We start from the raw sequence: 15,041 nt of genomic DNA, 5'->3' as shown, positions 1-15,041 counted from the left end.
ACATCACAAACGTTTTCATCGTACTGTACTTTTATTTCTGAGAGAATTTATACCTATTTCTAAGTTACAAATTTTTAAAATAAAAGGTTGCAAATTTCTACATTTTTAAAGGACCACACTGTAATGTAATAGTAAAAAATTCTGATGGATAATACATCTAATTTTCGTACAATAATCTCATGAATGTAATATTAATGTGGACGTCGCGCGAGTGATTTTAATGCGTGTAAGTCACTCGAAGTGTCGTACACTTTGACTCAGAGACGAACAAAATTTGATTCGAGCAATAGATGGCGAATAAACATACCGCCACGTTTATTCCATGGATCAGTTATACAAATAAGACCTTATTCTTCCAACGTGAAATATAATTTCATTTTAAAATTCAAATTGTAATTTTTATTGAACAAATACGAAATCAAATATTTTTTATCTGAATAAGACTTTTAATCATTCTTGCTTCAGTTGTTCTTACAGTGTATTTGGTGTTTATCTTTTGAGAAATATAAATTGTAAAGCAACTGTTGCTGAATCTCGCCCATTTGATATTCTACTGTTCTATATTTTCACGGTGTTTTCAATGATGAAATAAAGATGTTGAAATTTCATTTTAAAATTCGAATTGCAATTTTTACTTGACAGGTACGAAATCAAATATTTTTTATCTGAATAAGACTTTTAATCATTCTTGTTTCACTTGTTCTTACAGTGTATTTCGTGTTTATCTTTTAAAAAATATAGATTGCAAAGCAACTGTTGCTGAATCTCGTCCATTTGATATTCTACTGTTCTATGTTTTCACGGTGTTTTCAATGATGAAATAAAGATGTTGAAATTTCATTTTAAAATTCAAATTGCAATTTTTACTTGACAGGTACGAAATCAAATATTTTTTATCTGAATAAGACTTTTAATCATTCTTGCTTCAGTTGTTCTTACAGTGTATTTGGTGTTTATCTTTTGAGAAATACAAATTGCAATGCAACTGTTGCTGAATCTCGCCCATTCGATATTCTACTGTTCTATATTTTCGCGATGAAATAAAGATGTCGAATGAAACAATGATGAAACAGAGATGTTGAACAAAGTAATTTCGACTTTACAGCTGCAGACCGCAACACCGGCTGGGCAAGATAACAAGGCTAATCCATCCACGGGCGAAGGTGGAATAGTTTACGCGGAATTGGACTTGACGCTGCAGCAACAAGGTGTTGCTCCACGCCGTTTGAACGAGGACAAAACGGAATACGCTGAAATTTTATACACGAAACCAACGACGGAGGAAGAGACGCCCAACGAATAAACATATTCGTCGTTCGCGCAAGATGGTTGCTCTAAAATACAATCAAACTCCTACCTTTCCGCCGTTTAAACGGCGCGCTTTATTATTCGATCCTTTTCAGTTTACGTCTTATGATAGAAATAAGCAACTGTTTCAATATGTTTCGTTTCATATTTTATACACGACGGTTAGTCTTAGGATAACTGGTTTAAAAATGAGTTCTAATTTATTTTTAATAGTCGTAGAACGTTAAGAAAGTGTGAACGTATGGCGAGACACTGAAAAATCGATTCTATCGTCGAACGACGAAGAACGATATTCGAAGCAATCGCAGTAACGAAGGAACGATTCCAAATTCGAAAGAATAATATTCACGTGGAAATGGAAATTGTATCGAAAGTTGATCGTACGAGTACCTTTTTGCCATACGTTTACATTTGACTGGAAAGGATCTATGGATCTATCTAGTTTAGTACTTCTCACGAGTTACTTATTTCGAGTATGTTTAAATTTATATAAGGAAATGGAAATTGAAGAGAAAAAAAAAAAGAAAGGAATTTAATACGTATATCAAAATATTGTCCAATCGTAAACAGATGGCTCTAACTATTATAGAATGGCTCAAATTTTCGTAAGCATCACAGATATTATTGAACCGAAATTTTTTTGACGATCGAAGAGAGCGTGAAATTATTATAATTCTACGCAGGAGGAGCTAAATACGCGAACATTCTGATACAGTAATTTCCAAGAATAGAATTCGAAGGTTTCGTCGGTAATTTCGAATAAAACGATGCTTGGGGATCATTGGTCCGCAACGAGCTAGTTTATTGCAAATTCCACAAAAGGAAACCGGTTGTTGAAGAATGTACACCTTTATGCGGGTAAATAAATTCGCGTTACCATAACCATTAATCTTAACCGTTTGCCTTTCGATATGCGTCTAATGGCGTACAAAGACGAAGAAGACTTAATGTTCAAAGTTGAGCGAGCAGAAAATAGAATAAACTCTCTGCAAAAGCTAAATGTTCAACAGCGGCGTCGTGAAAGTATATTATAGATGCAACGACCGAGCCTAATTCTTTCTTTCGTGTACGAGACGTTTGTAACCGTGCAGACCAAGATACGTGGAACTTGATGCAAATTTTTAAACAAATTGTCAATCAACTCTCCTCAGTGATGCAAAAGTCTCCCGAAATGTTTTCGATAAATACGATTAATTTTCAAGAACCCGAGATTTCAAAATACACACGCATTTAATTGTAATAAATATGAATTTCACCGAAATTCATGGTAACGTTGGAAGATTTGAAAAATGTTCAAAAGAGTTAATTTTATTTCGTGTAAAAATTTCATCGAGTGGCTTCTTTAGAAACAAATGCATCAAGCTTTCGAAAGTATTGGATTGAAACATAGCGACGCGTTTCTAAATGTCGCAAACACGAAAGAAAATCGAATTCACGTACTTAAATTCTATTGTTAATATTGTTGTCGCGCATTTAAATGTAATCTAAGTGTAACGTTCGTATCGTACGTGCTGTTCGTTTAAAAGTTGCTTGAAAAGTTCGCTTCCTATAAGCTGCTGTGAATACGTACAAGATACCTATAAACTAATAAAATACAAATGTATCGAATTTTATGAAGGTTGAACGACTAAAGATATAAAGGTAAATGTTGAGAACCCGAGTTAAAAACATTAAATCCCGAATTCCGTATTGATTTGAGATGATTTGAGATGAAATTTTATCTACGATATCCTACGCCGAAGGTAATTGAAAATAATTATTGAATTGACGTATCGATCACACACTTTCAATCATATCAAAACAGAACGATCCGAGCTACTTTGAAACGTTTGTATACTGTGTTTTGTATATTGTGGATTTTCGAATGCTTGAGGGGTATAGATTATATAGATTTTATTAATTTTCATTTGTACCGCGATCGTTGAGAATCGTCTATTAAGGATCAGTGAACGCGAGGTAACGTTATCTTTAGTTGCGCGTGCCGCCATTAACGTTGTGTCTCTAGATATTTAAGACGCGACGTATCTTAATATTGCTTATACACTTTACAAATATTTCTGTAATTTTTTACAAATGTATCCCCAATTTTACTATTACATTTACGATTTGTATCGTTATTAAGCTTAGTAACTGTGTCATCGTCTTCGTGGATAAAATAAACTTTATAAAATAATGTTCACCACTTATGTATCATTTTGTTGTAAAGTTTTAATTTTAATCTTAATTGCCGTCCACTACTGAAAATTTCTTACTAATTTGTACGTTGTTTTGTCAAATAAATTACAGTTTGATCAATGCGTTTCCGTATAATTTTTTCCTTGGAAGCCGATGTTCTCGTAAAATAGTGAGTTGTACGATTTCCAATTATCTCTTAGTTTAACTGTTTGCATATTTATAACGTCACGATAAGTGTATAATATTAACAAAGATTGTCTATTAACAAAGTTTGTTAAAATGATTCGTAGCTTCTGTCGTAGTTTCCCTTTCTACGACCGTGTTAATCCTCGTAAGTCGTAACTTCTGTCGTGGCTCCGATCTTAGCTTCTACCGTAGCTTCTGTCGTAGCTTCTTTCGTAGCTTTTGCCGTAGCTTCTTTCGCAGCTTCTGTCGTAGCTTTTTTCGCAGCTTCTGTCGTAGCTTCTTTCGCAGCTTTTATCGTAGCTTTTTTCGCAGCTTTTGTCGTAGCTTCTATTATAGCTTCTGTCGTAACTTCGGTCACAGCTTCTGTCGTAACTTCGGTCACAGCTTCTGTCGTAGCTTCTGCTGTAGCCTCTATCGTAGCTTCTGCTGTAGTTTCTATCGTAGCTTCTGTCGTAGCTTCTGTCGTAGCCTCTATCGTAGCTTCTATTGTAGCTTCTGTCGTAACTTCTGTCGCAGCTTCTGTCGTAGCTTCTGCTGTAGCCTCCATCGTAGCTTCTGTCGTAGCTTCTGCTGTAGCCTCTATCGTAGCTTCTATTGTAGCTTCTGTCGTAGCCTCTATCGTAGCTTCCGTCGTGGCCTCTCTTTCAACGACCGTGTTAATCGTCGTCGGGCGTAGCTTCTCTTTCAACGACCGTGTTAATCGTCGTCACTCGTTACTTCCGTTTTTATGACCTTCTCGTCTTCCGTGTCGTCCTCTTTTTCAGTTTCCGGTGAGTTGTATCGCACCTCTTCCCCGTCGGTGGTGACTTCTTCGGCGATCGTATGAACGGTCTCCACTGGCTTGTGTTTTGGCAATCGGTGTTTGTACGTCTTGTAGCTATCCTGGCGCATATCCGCCGTCCTCGCGCGGAATTCTTGGCGCGCGGTCTCCGCGAGGAAGTTACTCGCGGCTGCGCACTCCAAAGGTCTCGTAACCGGGGTCTCGCTCTTGAAGTCCACCACTCTCGGGTAATCGTCGCAAGCTGCCAGTAAATCGGTGATCGACATCGGCACGGATTTATACGGTTTGAAGGAATGATACTCGCGGTGCTCCGGATCGGGTTGGAGCACCGTTGGATCGAACACCGGTTCGACCTTCTCCAAAGGAGCAGCTTGGCCTTTGTTGAGACGCCACGTGGTACTAACCAGCACGCTAGTCTTTATATCACCCTCCAACACAGGCGCGGTGTGAGTTATTTCGGGATTCTCCAATTCGTGGCCCTTCGTGATACCCAGAGCGAGGTTCTTATTGTACACCAGGTAGGAAGCCACGTTCGGTGAGGTCAAGGCTCCGATTATCGGCGGACCAGGATCCTCCGTTTTTCCAGGGACAGTTCCGATAGGCTCCAACAGAACCTGCTTCTTGATCTTGGGAGTCTCGTTGTCCACGAAGTTCATGTCTTCCTGCTCGAACGTGAACGCGATCGGGGTCAAACGGAAATCCAACCTCTGGTTCGTGTTCAACATCTTCACCACCGTGTACACCAGGCAGTTCATGTTTCGACATCGTAGCACGTAGATCGCCCCGTGATCTCTGTCGAAGAGTGGCGGCCCCACCCAACACGGATCAGCCACGTAGAATCCGTCCTTCGCCGACAAGGCCGCCAGGTGGAGTTTATCGCACTCGATTATAAGGTTAGGCGAGTTCTGGAACGCATGGTTCAGCGCTGTTGCCAGTGTCAATCTGTTCCTGGCGCCGTAAAGAATCCCGCAGATGTCCTCTTTGAAGTGGATCGTCCACAAATGAGGGAATATCTTGAAACACGGCTGCAGATTGTATCTGTTTGAGTGCTTGGTACACTTCAACGTGGCGCTTCTCAAACTTTCCGTGTAGTACGAGTCGCCACATATCACGGCTGAATCCAAGATGGCCGGGCCCCATCTAGACGGGTGACTGAGGTATTGCATGGCAAGCACCGCCACGCAAATGGCCGCCTGATTTTTACCAGCTCGATCACCGAATCGAGAATCGAACGAGCCGATGGTGCCCCATGCCGAATAGATGAGGGTGGACACCTCGACCGCGTAATTGTTCCAGAACAGCTTCATGATCTCCCGCTCGCCCTCCTCCTGACTGGTTTTCTTCTTCTTGTTGTTCAATTTCACGATGTCCGGAGCGTGTTTGAAGTTCCAGTGATAGTCCAAGTACAACCACATCGGATCCTCCTTGAAGGTTTTGAACGGTGGCACGTTGATCGAGGCAACGTTCAGCCGATGAACGAAGAAACCCGAAGTGTCCTCGAACTGATTGATGCACATGTGCTTCACCATCTGGCAAATGGTCGAGAAGATGCACAGACAAGCTTTGCCCTCGTTCGAAACTTTCTTGCCCTTCTCGTTGCATTGGTAGGGATCTAGATAATAGTAGGCGTTCGTTCCCCTTGAGTACCAGAAACCGTAACAGCAGTTCGTGAAATGTATAATTCCGCTTTCGTATGTCCTGAAGAATCTTTTCAAATGTTTCTTCACCTACGGTAGAAGAATATCTTTATAATACGTACAATATCAATAGAAGGGATTAGGTCAGAAAGTTCGATAGAAAAGATGATCCAGAAAATATTTAGAGGATGGTAGACACCGTTGGCCAACCTACACGTACAATGTACACAATCGTGAGTAATATCGGATAGAAGAAAGTCTTCCAAGTATCCTAGGTGAAGCATTCAGTTCAAAGTGTTCAAAAATGTCACAAAGGCAGTCGAGTTCACGTCGAGTGAACTGTTCACAGAATAGAGTTGCATACACACAGCAGGTCTTAGGAATGGATCGATGTAATTTAGATTGAGCAAAAAGTAAACACTGGTTAGATATTTTCAACTAACCTGAACGTAGAAGTCGTTCCTTTGCGTTCGAGGATTCATCGTGATCGTTATCAGAGGCGACGCGCAGACCCTCAGATCGAAGATCCTGTTCATCACGGTAACGTTACGCAGAATGTGCTCTGTATGGAACTTGGGTTCCTGAAACTCTCTATAGACCGATTCGGCGACCTCCAGGATCTTGTCTATCATTCCCGGCATCGGGCTCTGAACAATGTCCCTCTTCACCATCACCACCAGAATCGCGACGAAGTAACAGCGTTTCGCTCTTGGCTCCGTCAAGGTATCCCTGTTGCTCAAGGCGACCGTTCCGCGTACGAAGATCGGTTTGATGTCCGGTAGGGTTGGTCTGAATATCGCTTCGAGATCGTAGGGTTCAGTAGCCATCCTGTGAATCTCCGCCAACGAGGTGCACGGTACCACGGGCTCGTGTAGACCTCTGGTATCGCTACAATCAGGGTCCACCTTCTGAGCGTAGGACACAGTGATCACTCTTATCGTGAAGATCACTTCCTCGGGCTGTTCGAGTTCACGAACGATCAACTTCAAGAACTCCGTCAGATTGGTCGAGGTGACGATCCGTAAATTCTTCGTGCCCCTGACGATCCACCAAGCGAAATAGTTCGCGTCCTTCTTCGTGACGCCTATGTGCACCTCGCTGCAAACGAGAATAGCCCCCGTGTAACTAGATGTCTCGAATATCTTCTGCAACGACATGGACAGGTTCCAGCCTTCGACCGCGTACAGGGTCCCGTAGTGTAAAGGGACGAATACTGCGCGAAAGATGTAATTGGCTATCTCGAACTCGGGCAACAGACCGTCCGTCATCTCGCTGACGGTCGAATCCTCCGCTGCCAGTATACTGTCGAAGGTGTAGTCCAACGCAGCTTCGAACAAACCCCTCACGGTTCTCACGGACCAGGTGATCGGATCGTGGATCAAGGACCAGGCGATGATACAGATGTCCAAAGGGGACGTGACAGCCGCGTGAGCCTTGAACCTTCTGTCGAACGTCTTCTTCCTTACCAGTAGTTTCACCGCTTCCGACTCGTCCATGTCATCCGTCAACTCTGTCCGGAGTTTCTTGAACGGAGCCTGTACAGGAACGGTGATCTCGTTCTCGAGAACGATCACGTCGAGCATCGAGGCGTCGTAATGCTCGATGGGAGCGAAACCAGGAATGGTCATGTCGTACACCAGACTGGTCCTGGATCCAGAGTTCACCCAATCGGGTAACTCGATCAACGACATCGACGACACGGTTGACAACTCCATCTCGGGTGGCTCGTCCACTCGATCCTCCTGTTCCTTGATCTCTTCGCACCGGACAATCTTCTTCTTTCGTTTCTTCTTCCGTTTCCTCGACTCCATTTGAGCGATGCATATCGTGTATAGGCGATACGGTTTCCTCGTGTTCTCGCCCACGTTCAATTCGATCCTCTTCATCATAGAATTCAGATCGCAGAACCCCATCAGACAGGAGTATCCCTCCTCGCTGGCTATTCCCTGTTCGTCGCAGGGATAAGGATCGAACAGATAGTATCTCTTGTCAGTGGTCCAGAAACCGTAAGAGCAATTGGAGAACACTATTATCCCGGTCTGGTTCTTCTCGAGAAACGAATTCATTATCGGATCGAGATCATCGTCGCTCGTGTTCTCGGGGTCTGCGTAAGTGTCCTGTTTAACGATCACGTTGTACGTCGTGTTGAGAATCTCCACACGATGAAACCATCGGTACGGTTTGTAACGGAGTTTCCCGGTTCGTTGGTAAATCTTATCACCGAGGAAGATAAACTGGTCCAAGGTGCTCGCGCGAAACCTGTCCGGGTCCAGCTTGATCTTCGCCAGGATGCACAACAACGCGGAGAAGAAACAGGACTTGAAGTGATTGGCTTCGTTCTCGGCGCGGTTCTCCAGGCACAGGTTACCTTGGAGTATTCCAATCCCATCGTCGGTGACCTTGGAAGAAACACGAGAGACCAGATTCAACAACTTTGCTTAGACCAGATTCAACGACTTCGTTCAAGACGATTCTCACTTTCAAACCGACGGATTCGTCAGGGTACTTCTTCTTTCGACTGGAGACTCGCCTTCTGATAGTCGTCAACTCAGAATCCACCAATTCTTTGTTCAAACTTTTGCTTCTGGAGTCCATGCTCTTCTCCTCTGGTTGTAACTAGCAATTGATAAAACTAGATCATCTTTTGTTCCACGGTACACTTCGTCTAGCGGACGATCGTCGATTATTCGTACCTTTATCGATCTTCGGGGTAATAATACTCTCATAAAGCATGATATTCTTTAAAATATCATTGTTAACACTTTTCATCATTTTATTGCGTTCATTATTGCCCCGAAGACCAAAAGTCTCCACTTTAACAGCCTACATTTTGGTGCTGTTTCACATTCGTGCTAAGTTTTGTCACATTGATCATTATTGAGATACATAGTTCACGACAGGTTAATTTTATTCGATTGTTGCAACGAACCTGATCCTTCGCTTTGAAATCCGGGAAGAAGAGTTCCAGCAGTAGGTTCTCGGTATTGCAGAGGAGCTTCTCCGTAAAGGAATCCCCCATGTCGCCTTTCGCCAGCATACACTTCCGTTTCTTCTTCTCGAAGCAGGTGATCACCCTCTTCTCGCGGACAGGCGTTCTGATAACCGGTCCAAGAGGTATCAACACCGGTCGTATGCGAACGCCAATTGGCACCTCTGGCACGTCGTCGTGAACGAAATCGCGTATCTTCGTCGCCCGTTCGGCAGCTTCCGCTTCCTCGAGAGCTTTGTTCGTGTCCTCGTGTTGAATGTAGAGATCGTTGATCGCCCTCAAAGGCATCAGGCAGATGGGTAGGAGTCTGGAGAACAGGTAACTTTTCGGGGAGAGTTTAATCTTCTTCGATGGTTTAACTTCCTCCTCGATGTCGGGCATCGTCACGGCCGACTTGCCCATCATCGTCACAGGGAAACCACCCTTCTTCTTCACGTCCAACGCAGAGTCGATGGTGAACCTCGACACCAACGAAGGAACCGATCTCTTGGCCTTCTTCGCCACGAGAAGCTTCAGCAAGGTCTTGTTCGACGGCATGACGTACGGTGGGGGATGGTTGTACTTTAATTTCTCCAAGGTCACCTGTTCGTGCACATGCTGCATATCCTCCACGTTCTGCTTGGGTATCTTCAAACCAGCCGTCAGCAGAACCAGATTGAGACGGTAGGGAGAATCCGGCTGATCCTGTTCACCGATCTCCAGCAACGGATCTATTATAGGTTTCTCCACCTCCTCCTCCATACCGTAACGAGCTCCTCTTCCTTCCTCTTCCACCTCCTCCTCCACATCCTCCTCTTCCTCCTCCTCCTCTTCGCCAATATCCATCGCGTCCAGCTCGTCCTTTTCCGTTTCCTTCGGTTTCTCCGGCTCCTTGGTCTCCTCTTTCAATCTCTCCAGATCGTCGTCGGTGATCGGTAGGAATCTTGTTTTGAATTGCTCGACGGTGGCCTCGTCGGGTACCTTTATTTCCGACTGGACAGCGAACTTACCCGGTTGTATCGAGCTCAACGCCGCGAAATGAACGACGAATCCGGGATCGTTGAACTCGATCGTTCCGTAGAGGAGATCGATCAGCTCGTTCAAAGAACCGGTCACGGCGAACGATGCGGGGTAATCGCGAACCCTCCAACCTTCCTCGTCGCTACCGTACGGATTGAAGACGAAGTAATTGGCGCCCTCTTTCCAAATACCGTACATCAGCCTCTTGTTCTCCAATACCAACTCGGAGTAACGATTGAAGTAACATTCAAGAGCCTCCGCGAGATTGGCGAGCGGATTGGCCTCACCCTGGATAACTTTCGCTCTCGTCTGATAAAAGACGTCGTGTTTGCCCAATTTCAATCTAACCGGTAACATCGTCAACTCCAGGTGGCTGGGCGCCGGTACCAATTCCCTTTCCTCCTCCTCGTCCTCCTCCGCTTGCACTTCCTCCTCCTCCTCCTCCACCTCTCCCAATATCTCCTTCTTTTCGATAATAGCGGGACTCCCCTGACGTATCCACGCTATGACGTCACCGTAGGTCCTGTCACTGATGTCTACCAACTGATCGATGTCCACATTTCGCCATTCCTTGGGATCCTTCAGTCTCCTGTAAGCCAGAACTGCGAGAGCTGCGATCAATCCCTGCTTACCCCTCGATTCTATTTTGAAACCGTCGTCCAGGCAGTTCTTGGTGCCTCGAACCACCAAACGTTGAGGATTTATCAGCCTGTATCCCCTGACGATGTTCAAGATCGGCTCCTCGATCAATCCTTTCTCAGTTAGATCTTCCTCGTTGACCGTAAACTCCTCCTCGTCTTGGTCGAATTTTGTCAAAGGTGTTGCTCCCACCACCTCTTCCTCGTCCAGTAACTCCTCAGTTTCCCTATCCTCGTCCGGTGGGAGCACCACGTACGTCTCTGGCTCGTCCTCCTTCATCATGTAGGAATCGGCGTCCCTCATCGGTGATGGCGCCTGAACCTCCGCGTCCCTCAGCTTGTCCATCTCGGGCCTCATCGTCGGTTTCATGTTGATCGCTTGCTCGTCCCTGTCCCCGAACTCCTTCACGAACGGTTCGGTTATTGGGGCTTGGGGTCTGCGACTGGTGCCCTTCTCGCGATAGATCACCTTTTCCAACGGTCCATCAGCTGTGGTGCCAGTTTTCACATAAAGAACCCGCACCCCGTGTATCATGAAAGCGTCTCTCTCCCTGCTCTGCGTGTTCTCCAGAACGGTCTCCAGCACCTGATTTATCGAGCTGTTCATGGTGACGCAGGCCGATTCGCCTTTCTTCTCGGTGCCATCCAGCTCGGCCGTGTCCGATCTGAAACCCTCGTCGTCGCAGGCGTACGGATCCATGTAGTAATACGTATCGTCGTGTTTCCAAATGGCGTAGTAGATCCCTTTCAACTCCAGTAAACCACAACTCTGACTCTGGAAGAACTCTCGTATACCGCTGTCCATGGTGAATTTGCCTCTCATCTGACCGTGACCTGGGACAACGTTCGCGCGAATCTTCACCTTGGCCGAGTAGACACCGAGTATTACGTCTCCCATCGCCTCCTCCAGTTTCAGCTCGAAGTTCTCGTTCTTCAGATCCTTGCCAAGTACACGTACCAGATCGACGAAGTAGATGTTAGCTTGATTGAATATCAAGTCGACCAGAGCTGTGGTCCATTTGTTAGCGTTTACCAGACGCGAGTAAATCAGAGCACTTATAGCGATCACCATGTGGGTACGACCGCGTAACAGTTGAGGGACCAGGGGATGCATGATGTGGTATGAGCCTTGAACAACTGCTCGATACTTCTCCTGGACCTTGTAACCGCTGGGTCGTCTGGACGGTTTGCTGTAAAAGCTCTCCGTCACGTTGGTGTCGATCGGTTGGGTATAGTGATCCACACCGCTGATGGCTATCGCGTAGATGACGAACGGCTCGTTCTGAACGTTGCTCTTCTCCAGAATGACGAACAAGACACCAATCAGGTCTCTGACGTGGAACAGTTTCGCGGTACCGCTGACACCGTCGGAGGCCGGCTCGCAATTCTCCTTTCTGGCCTGACCGTCGAAGATGCTGTAGTACTTGGTCTCCTTCCAGATGGCCACGTGGAGCACCGATGAGCACAAGATGCCGGCGTTCTTGCGTTTGAAGAACAGATCCAACGCTTTCAACAGGTGCAGCTCCTTCGGTTCGTTAGATCGGAACGTACCCGCGTATGCCGCGTCCTCGATGCTGATGTTCACGGTTAATTTGTTCTGTACGCAGAGAGTCCTCTGCAGGTCCAGGATGGACAACATACGTCGATCGTCGGTGTTCACTTTCTTGTACGACTCGCAGTAGAACGTGTCCCCGTCATCGATGATCTGATCGATAACCTTCTCGTTCCAACACCGAGACTTGTAAACCATTGTCGTCGCGAAGGCTGCTATCGCTGTTGCACCGGCCTGTCGTACGAAACGATCGACAACAACGATAAGGGGTAACAAGGGGTAAGCATCGAAGTCTCTCGACTGTTATTACCCGCTTCGCGCGTGTACCAAATCGGCTGAATTTTACGCGAAGGTTACGCGCCCGTGGTTTTCCTGCTTAACGTTCGAATCGTTTCAGAGACGATTCCAGATCGCGAGATTACGGTTTATGGATCGAAAAGACCGGTAACGACTCGAGGGACTTCCAGTAACCACTACCCTGGACCGTGTACTTTCAACGATCTAGTTGGAGGCAGTTAGAAGCAGATCTCGGAGCTACAATGTAATCAACGTCGTGACTATTATTTCAACTCCTCGGGGCACGATCGAAAAGGTAAACGAAACGATACAAAGTAACCGAAAATAAAAAATTAATCGGTTGGATACGTAATTACTAGGTGGAATATTGAACTGTTCTATTCGAATAATATCTCAACGTAACAGGGTAGTGATAGTGATAGGGATAGTGTGTGGGACATTTTTTGACTTGTTATGCTCTAAATTCTATTCACTTTCTAAAACGCTGTATTATATACTCGTCGTGTTAATAAAAATAATTTCTATTGAGTCAAAGATAACTTAACACCTGTATGTTTCAAAACAACTCTTACCGTGTAGGTCCCACTTTAGTACAGTTTCTTTAAAATCAACACCTGATTGATCTGTTTACAGTTGTAACCATAAACAGAAAACAATTTTCAAAGTAGTCGATCTTTCAATTTATTTTGCACCTCGATACTACATTACACTTTTTTATAATATTCTCATCGCGCTGATAGAGATCACCTGTATGTTTCAAGGCAACTCTTATCGTGTAGGACCCACTTCATTACAATTTCTTTAAAATCAACACCTGGTTGATCATCTGTTTACAGTTGTAACCATAAACAGAAAACAATTTTCAAAGTAGTCGATCTTTCAATTTATTTTGCACCTCGATACTACATTACACTTTTTTATAATATTCTCATCGCGCTGATAGAGATCACCTGTATGTTTCAAGGCAACTCTTATCGTGTAGGACCCACTTCATTACAATTTCTTTAAAATCAACACCTGGTTGATCATCTGTTTACAGTTGTAACCATAACCAGAAAACAATATCCAAAGTAGTCGATCTTTCTAATTATTTTGCATCTCGACACTATATTACACTTTTTTATAATATTCTCATCGCGCTGATAGAGATCACCTGTATGTTTCAAAACAACTCTTATCGTGTAGGTCCCACTTTAGTACAGTTTCTTTGAAATCAATACCTGGTTGATCAATTTACAGTTGTAACCATAAACAGAAAACAATTTTCAAAGTAGTCGATCTTTCAATTTATTTTGCACCTCGATACTACATTACACTTTTTTATAATATTCTCATCGCGCTGATAGAGATCACCTGTATGTTTCAAAACAACTCTTATCGTGTAGGACCCACTTCATTACAATTTCTTTAAAATCAACACCTGGTTGATCATCTGTTTACAGTTGTAACCATAATCAGAAAACAATATCCAAAGTAGTCGATCTTTCTATTTATTTTGCACCTCGACACTATATTCCACTTTTCTATACCATTCTCATCGCGCTGTGAAAGATCACCCCTACTTGGAAAGTTAAAATTTCGTTTACCTGATGACCTCTGGACAGAGGCGAAAACTTGGTCATATTGATGTGAGTCAATCCCGAGCGTACGCCGTACTTAATGCATACGGGTAACTCCGGTCTGATTCTGGTCAACGAGTACGTGTCGTGGGGCAACTCGAGGAAGAAGTTCAAGTCGTTGTACTGTCCCTCGAGATCCTTATCGAGCTCGTCGCTGCTAGGAGCGTTATCGTCAGCGCCGCGAACGAATTCGGTCACGCGACCAATAGCGTTCATCGTTTCGCTCGATACAACCTCGTCGCATTCCGCGAGCTGTTTCAATTTGTTCTTGAACTCCTCTTTCTTCTCCCGACTGATTTCGTACACCGTTTTTCCTTTCTCCATTGTTCAACGACAATTTATTTCCTCGTAACGTCCCCCGTTAACTCGAACGTAACTCGCGCGATCCAATCGAGTATTATTGCAACTCACAACATTTTAAACGAACACTCGATACAACGTTTAACCTACGTACATCTTCAGTGAAAGATTCGCGCGAAACTTCACCCAAAAATTTTCCCGATAATCATTCGTTCGAATCCCTTCGGATCGAAGAGTCGCGAATATCTATCATTCTCGTCGAGATTATTTTCACTTTCGCGTCACTAAGAATTTTGGACAGTTCGTCGACGAAGTCGAGAACGTTGCGAAACACGATACAAGATACGTGTCAATTTGCATGCGGTGATAACCACGTGATGTTTGCCCAAAAAACAAACGATGAGGATCACACTCCCTCCAATCCTTGTAACAAAATTCATTCGTCAAACGAAATGTAACCGTACAACTTTAACCCCAAAATATCGAAACATCGTCGAAATTCGATCATGCGTTTAACGTAAGGATGCAACAACGAACACCGAGGATCCATCGAAATGTCG

At 44.4% G+C, this 15,041-nt stretch overlaps 2 protein-coding genes across 2 annotated transcripts in view; one reads left to right on the top strand and one right to left on the bottom strand.

Annotated features, from left to right (window-relative positions):
• Fas3 (fasciclin 3) overlaps nt 1-3,487 on the top strand; it is a 41,098-nt gene extending 37,611 nt beyond the window's left edge. Inside the window, exon 11 of the mRNA XM_076307821.1 lies at nt 1,106-3,487. Within this exon, the coding sequence (XP_076163936.1) occupies nt 1,106-1,303 (198 nt within the window). The 3' untranslated portion in view covers nt 1,304-3,487. The remainder of the gene's footprint in view (nt 1-1,105) is intronic.
• An 878-nt stretch (nt 3,488-4,365) lies between these two features.
• On the bottom strand, nt 4,366-14,505 carry LOC143144938 (uncharacterized). Its single transcript, XM_076307820.1, has 7 exons — nt 14,149-14,505; nt 10,523-12,499; nt 9,017-10,384; nt 8,781-8,910; nt 8,566-8,693; nt 6,531-8,486; nt 4,366-6,177 (listed from the first exon to the last, which is right to left on the bottom strand). The coding sequence occupies exons 1-7, from the start codon at nt 14,503-14,505 to the stop codon at nt 4,366-4,368; spliced, it is 7,728 nt and encodes a 2,575-aa protein (XP_076163935.1).
• Nucleotides 14,506-15,041: the final 536 nt, after the last annotated feature.

The sequence above is a fragment of the Ptiloglossa arizonensis genome, chromosome 3 (assembly GCF_051014685.1).
Source record: "Ptiloglossa arizonensis isolate GNS036 chromosome 3, iyPtiAriz1_principal, whole genome shotgun sequence".
NCBI lineage: Eukaryota > Metazoa > Arthropoda > Insecta > Hymenoptera > Colletidae > Ptiloglossa > Ptiloglossa arizonensis.
Note: the sequence above shows the minus strand (reverse complement) of the source record. Positions and strands in the feature narration are given on the sequence as shown.

What these genes read in the sequence shown, in the direction of transcription:
- LOC143144938 (XM_076307820.1), bottom strand. Translation starts at nt 14,505, where the DNA reads ATGGAGAAAGGAAAAACGGTGTACGAAATCAGTCGGGAGAAGAAAGAG. An exon ending in CTCTGTCCAGAGGTCATCAG is followed by an intron (nt 12,500 to 14,148) that starts GTAAACGAAATT and finishes TTCGTACGACAG; the next exon opens with GCCGGTGCAACAGCGATAGC. An exon ending in TACCCCGAAGATCGATAAAG is followed by an intron (nt 8,694 to 8,780) that starts GTACGAATAATC and finishes AGTTACAACCAG; the next exon opens with AGGAGAAGAGCATGGACTCC.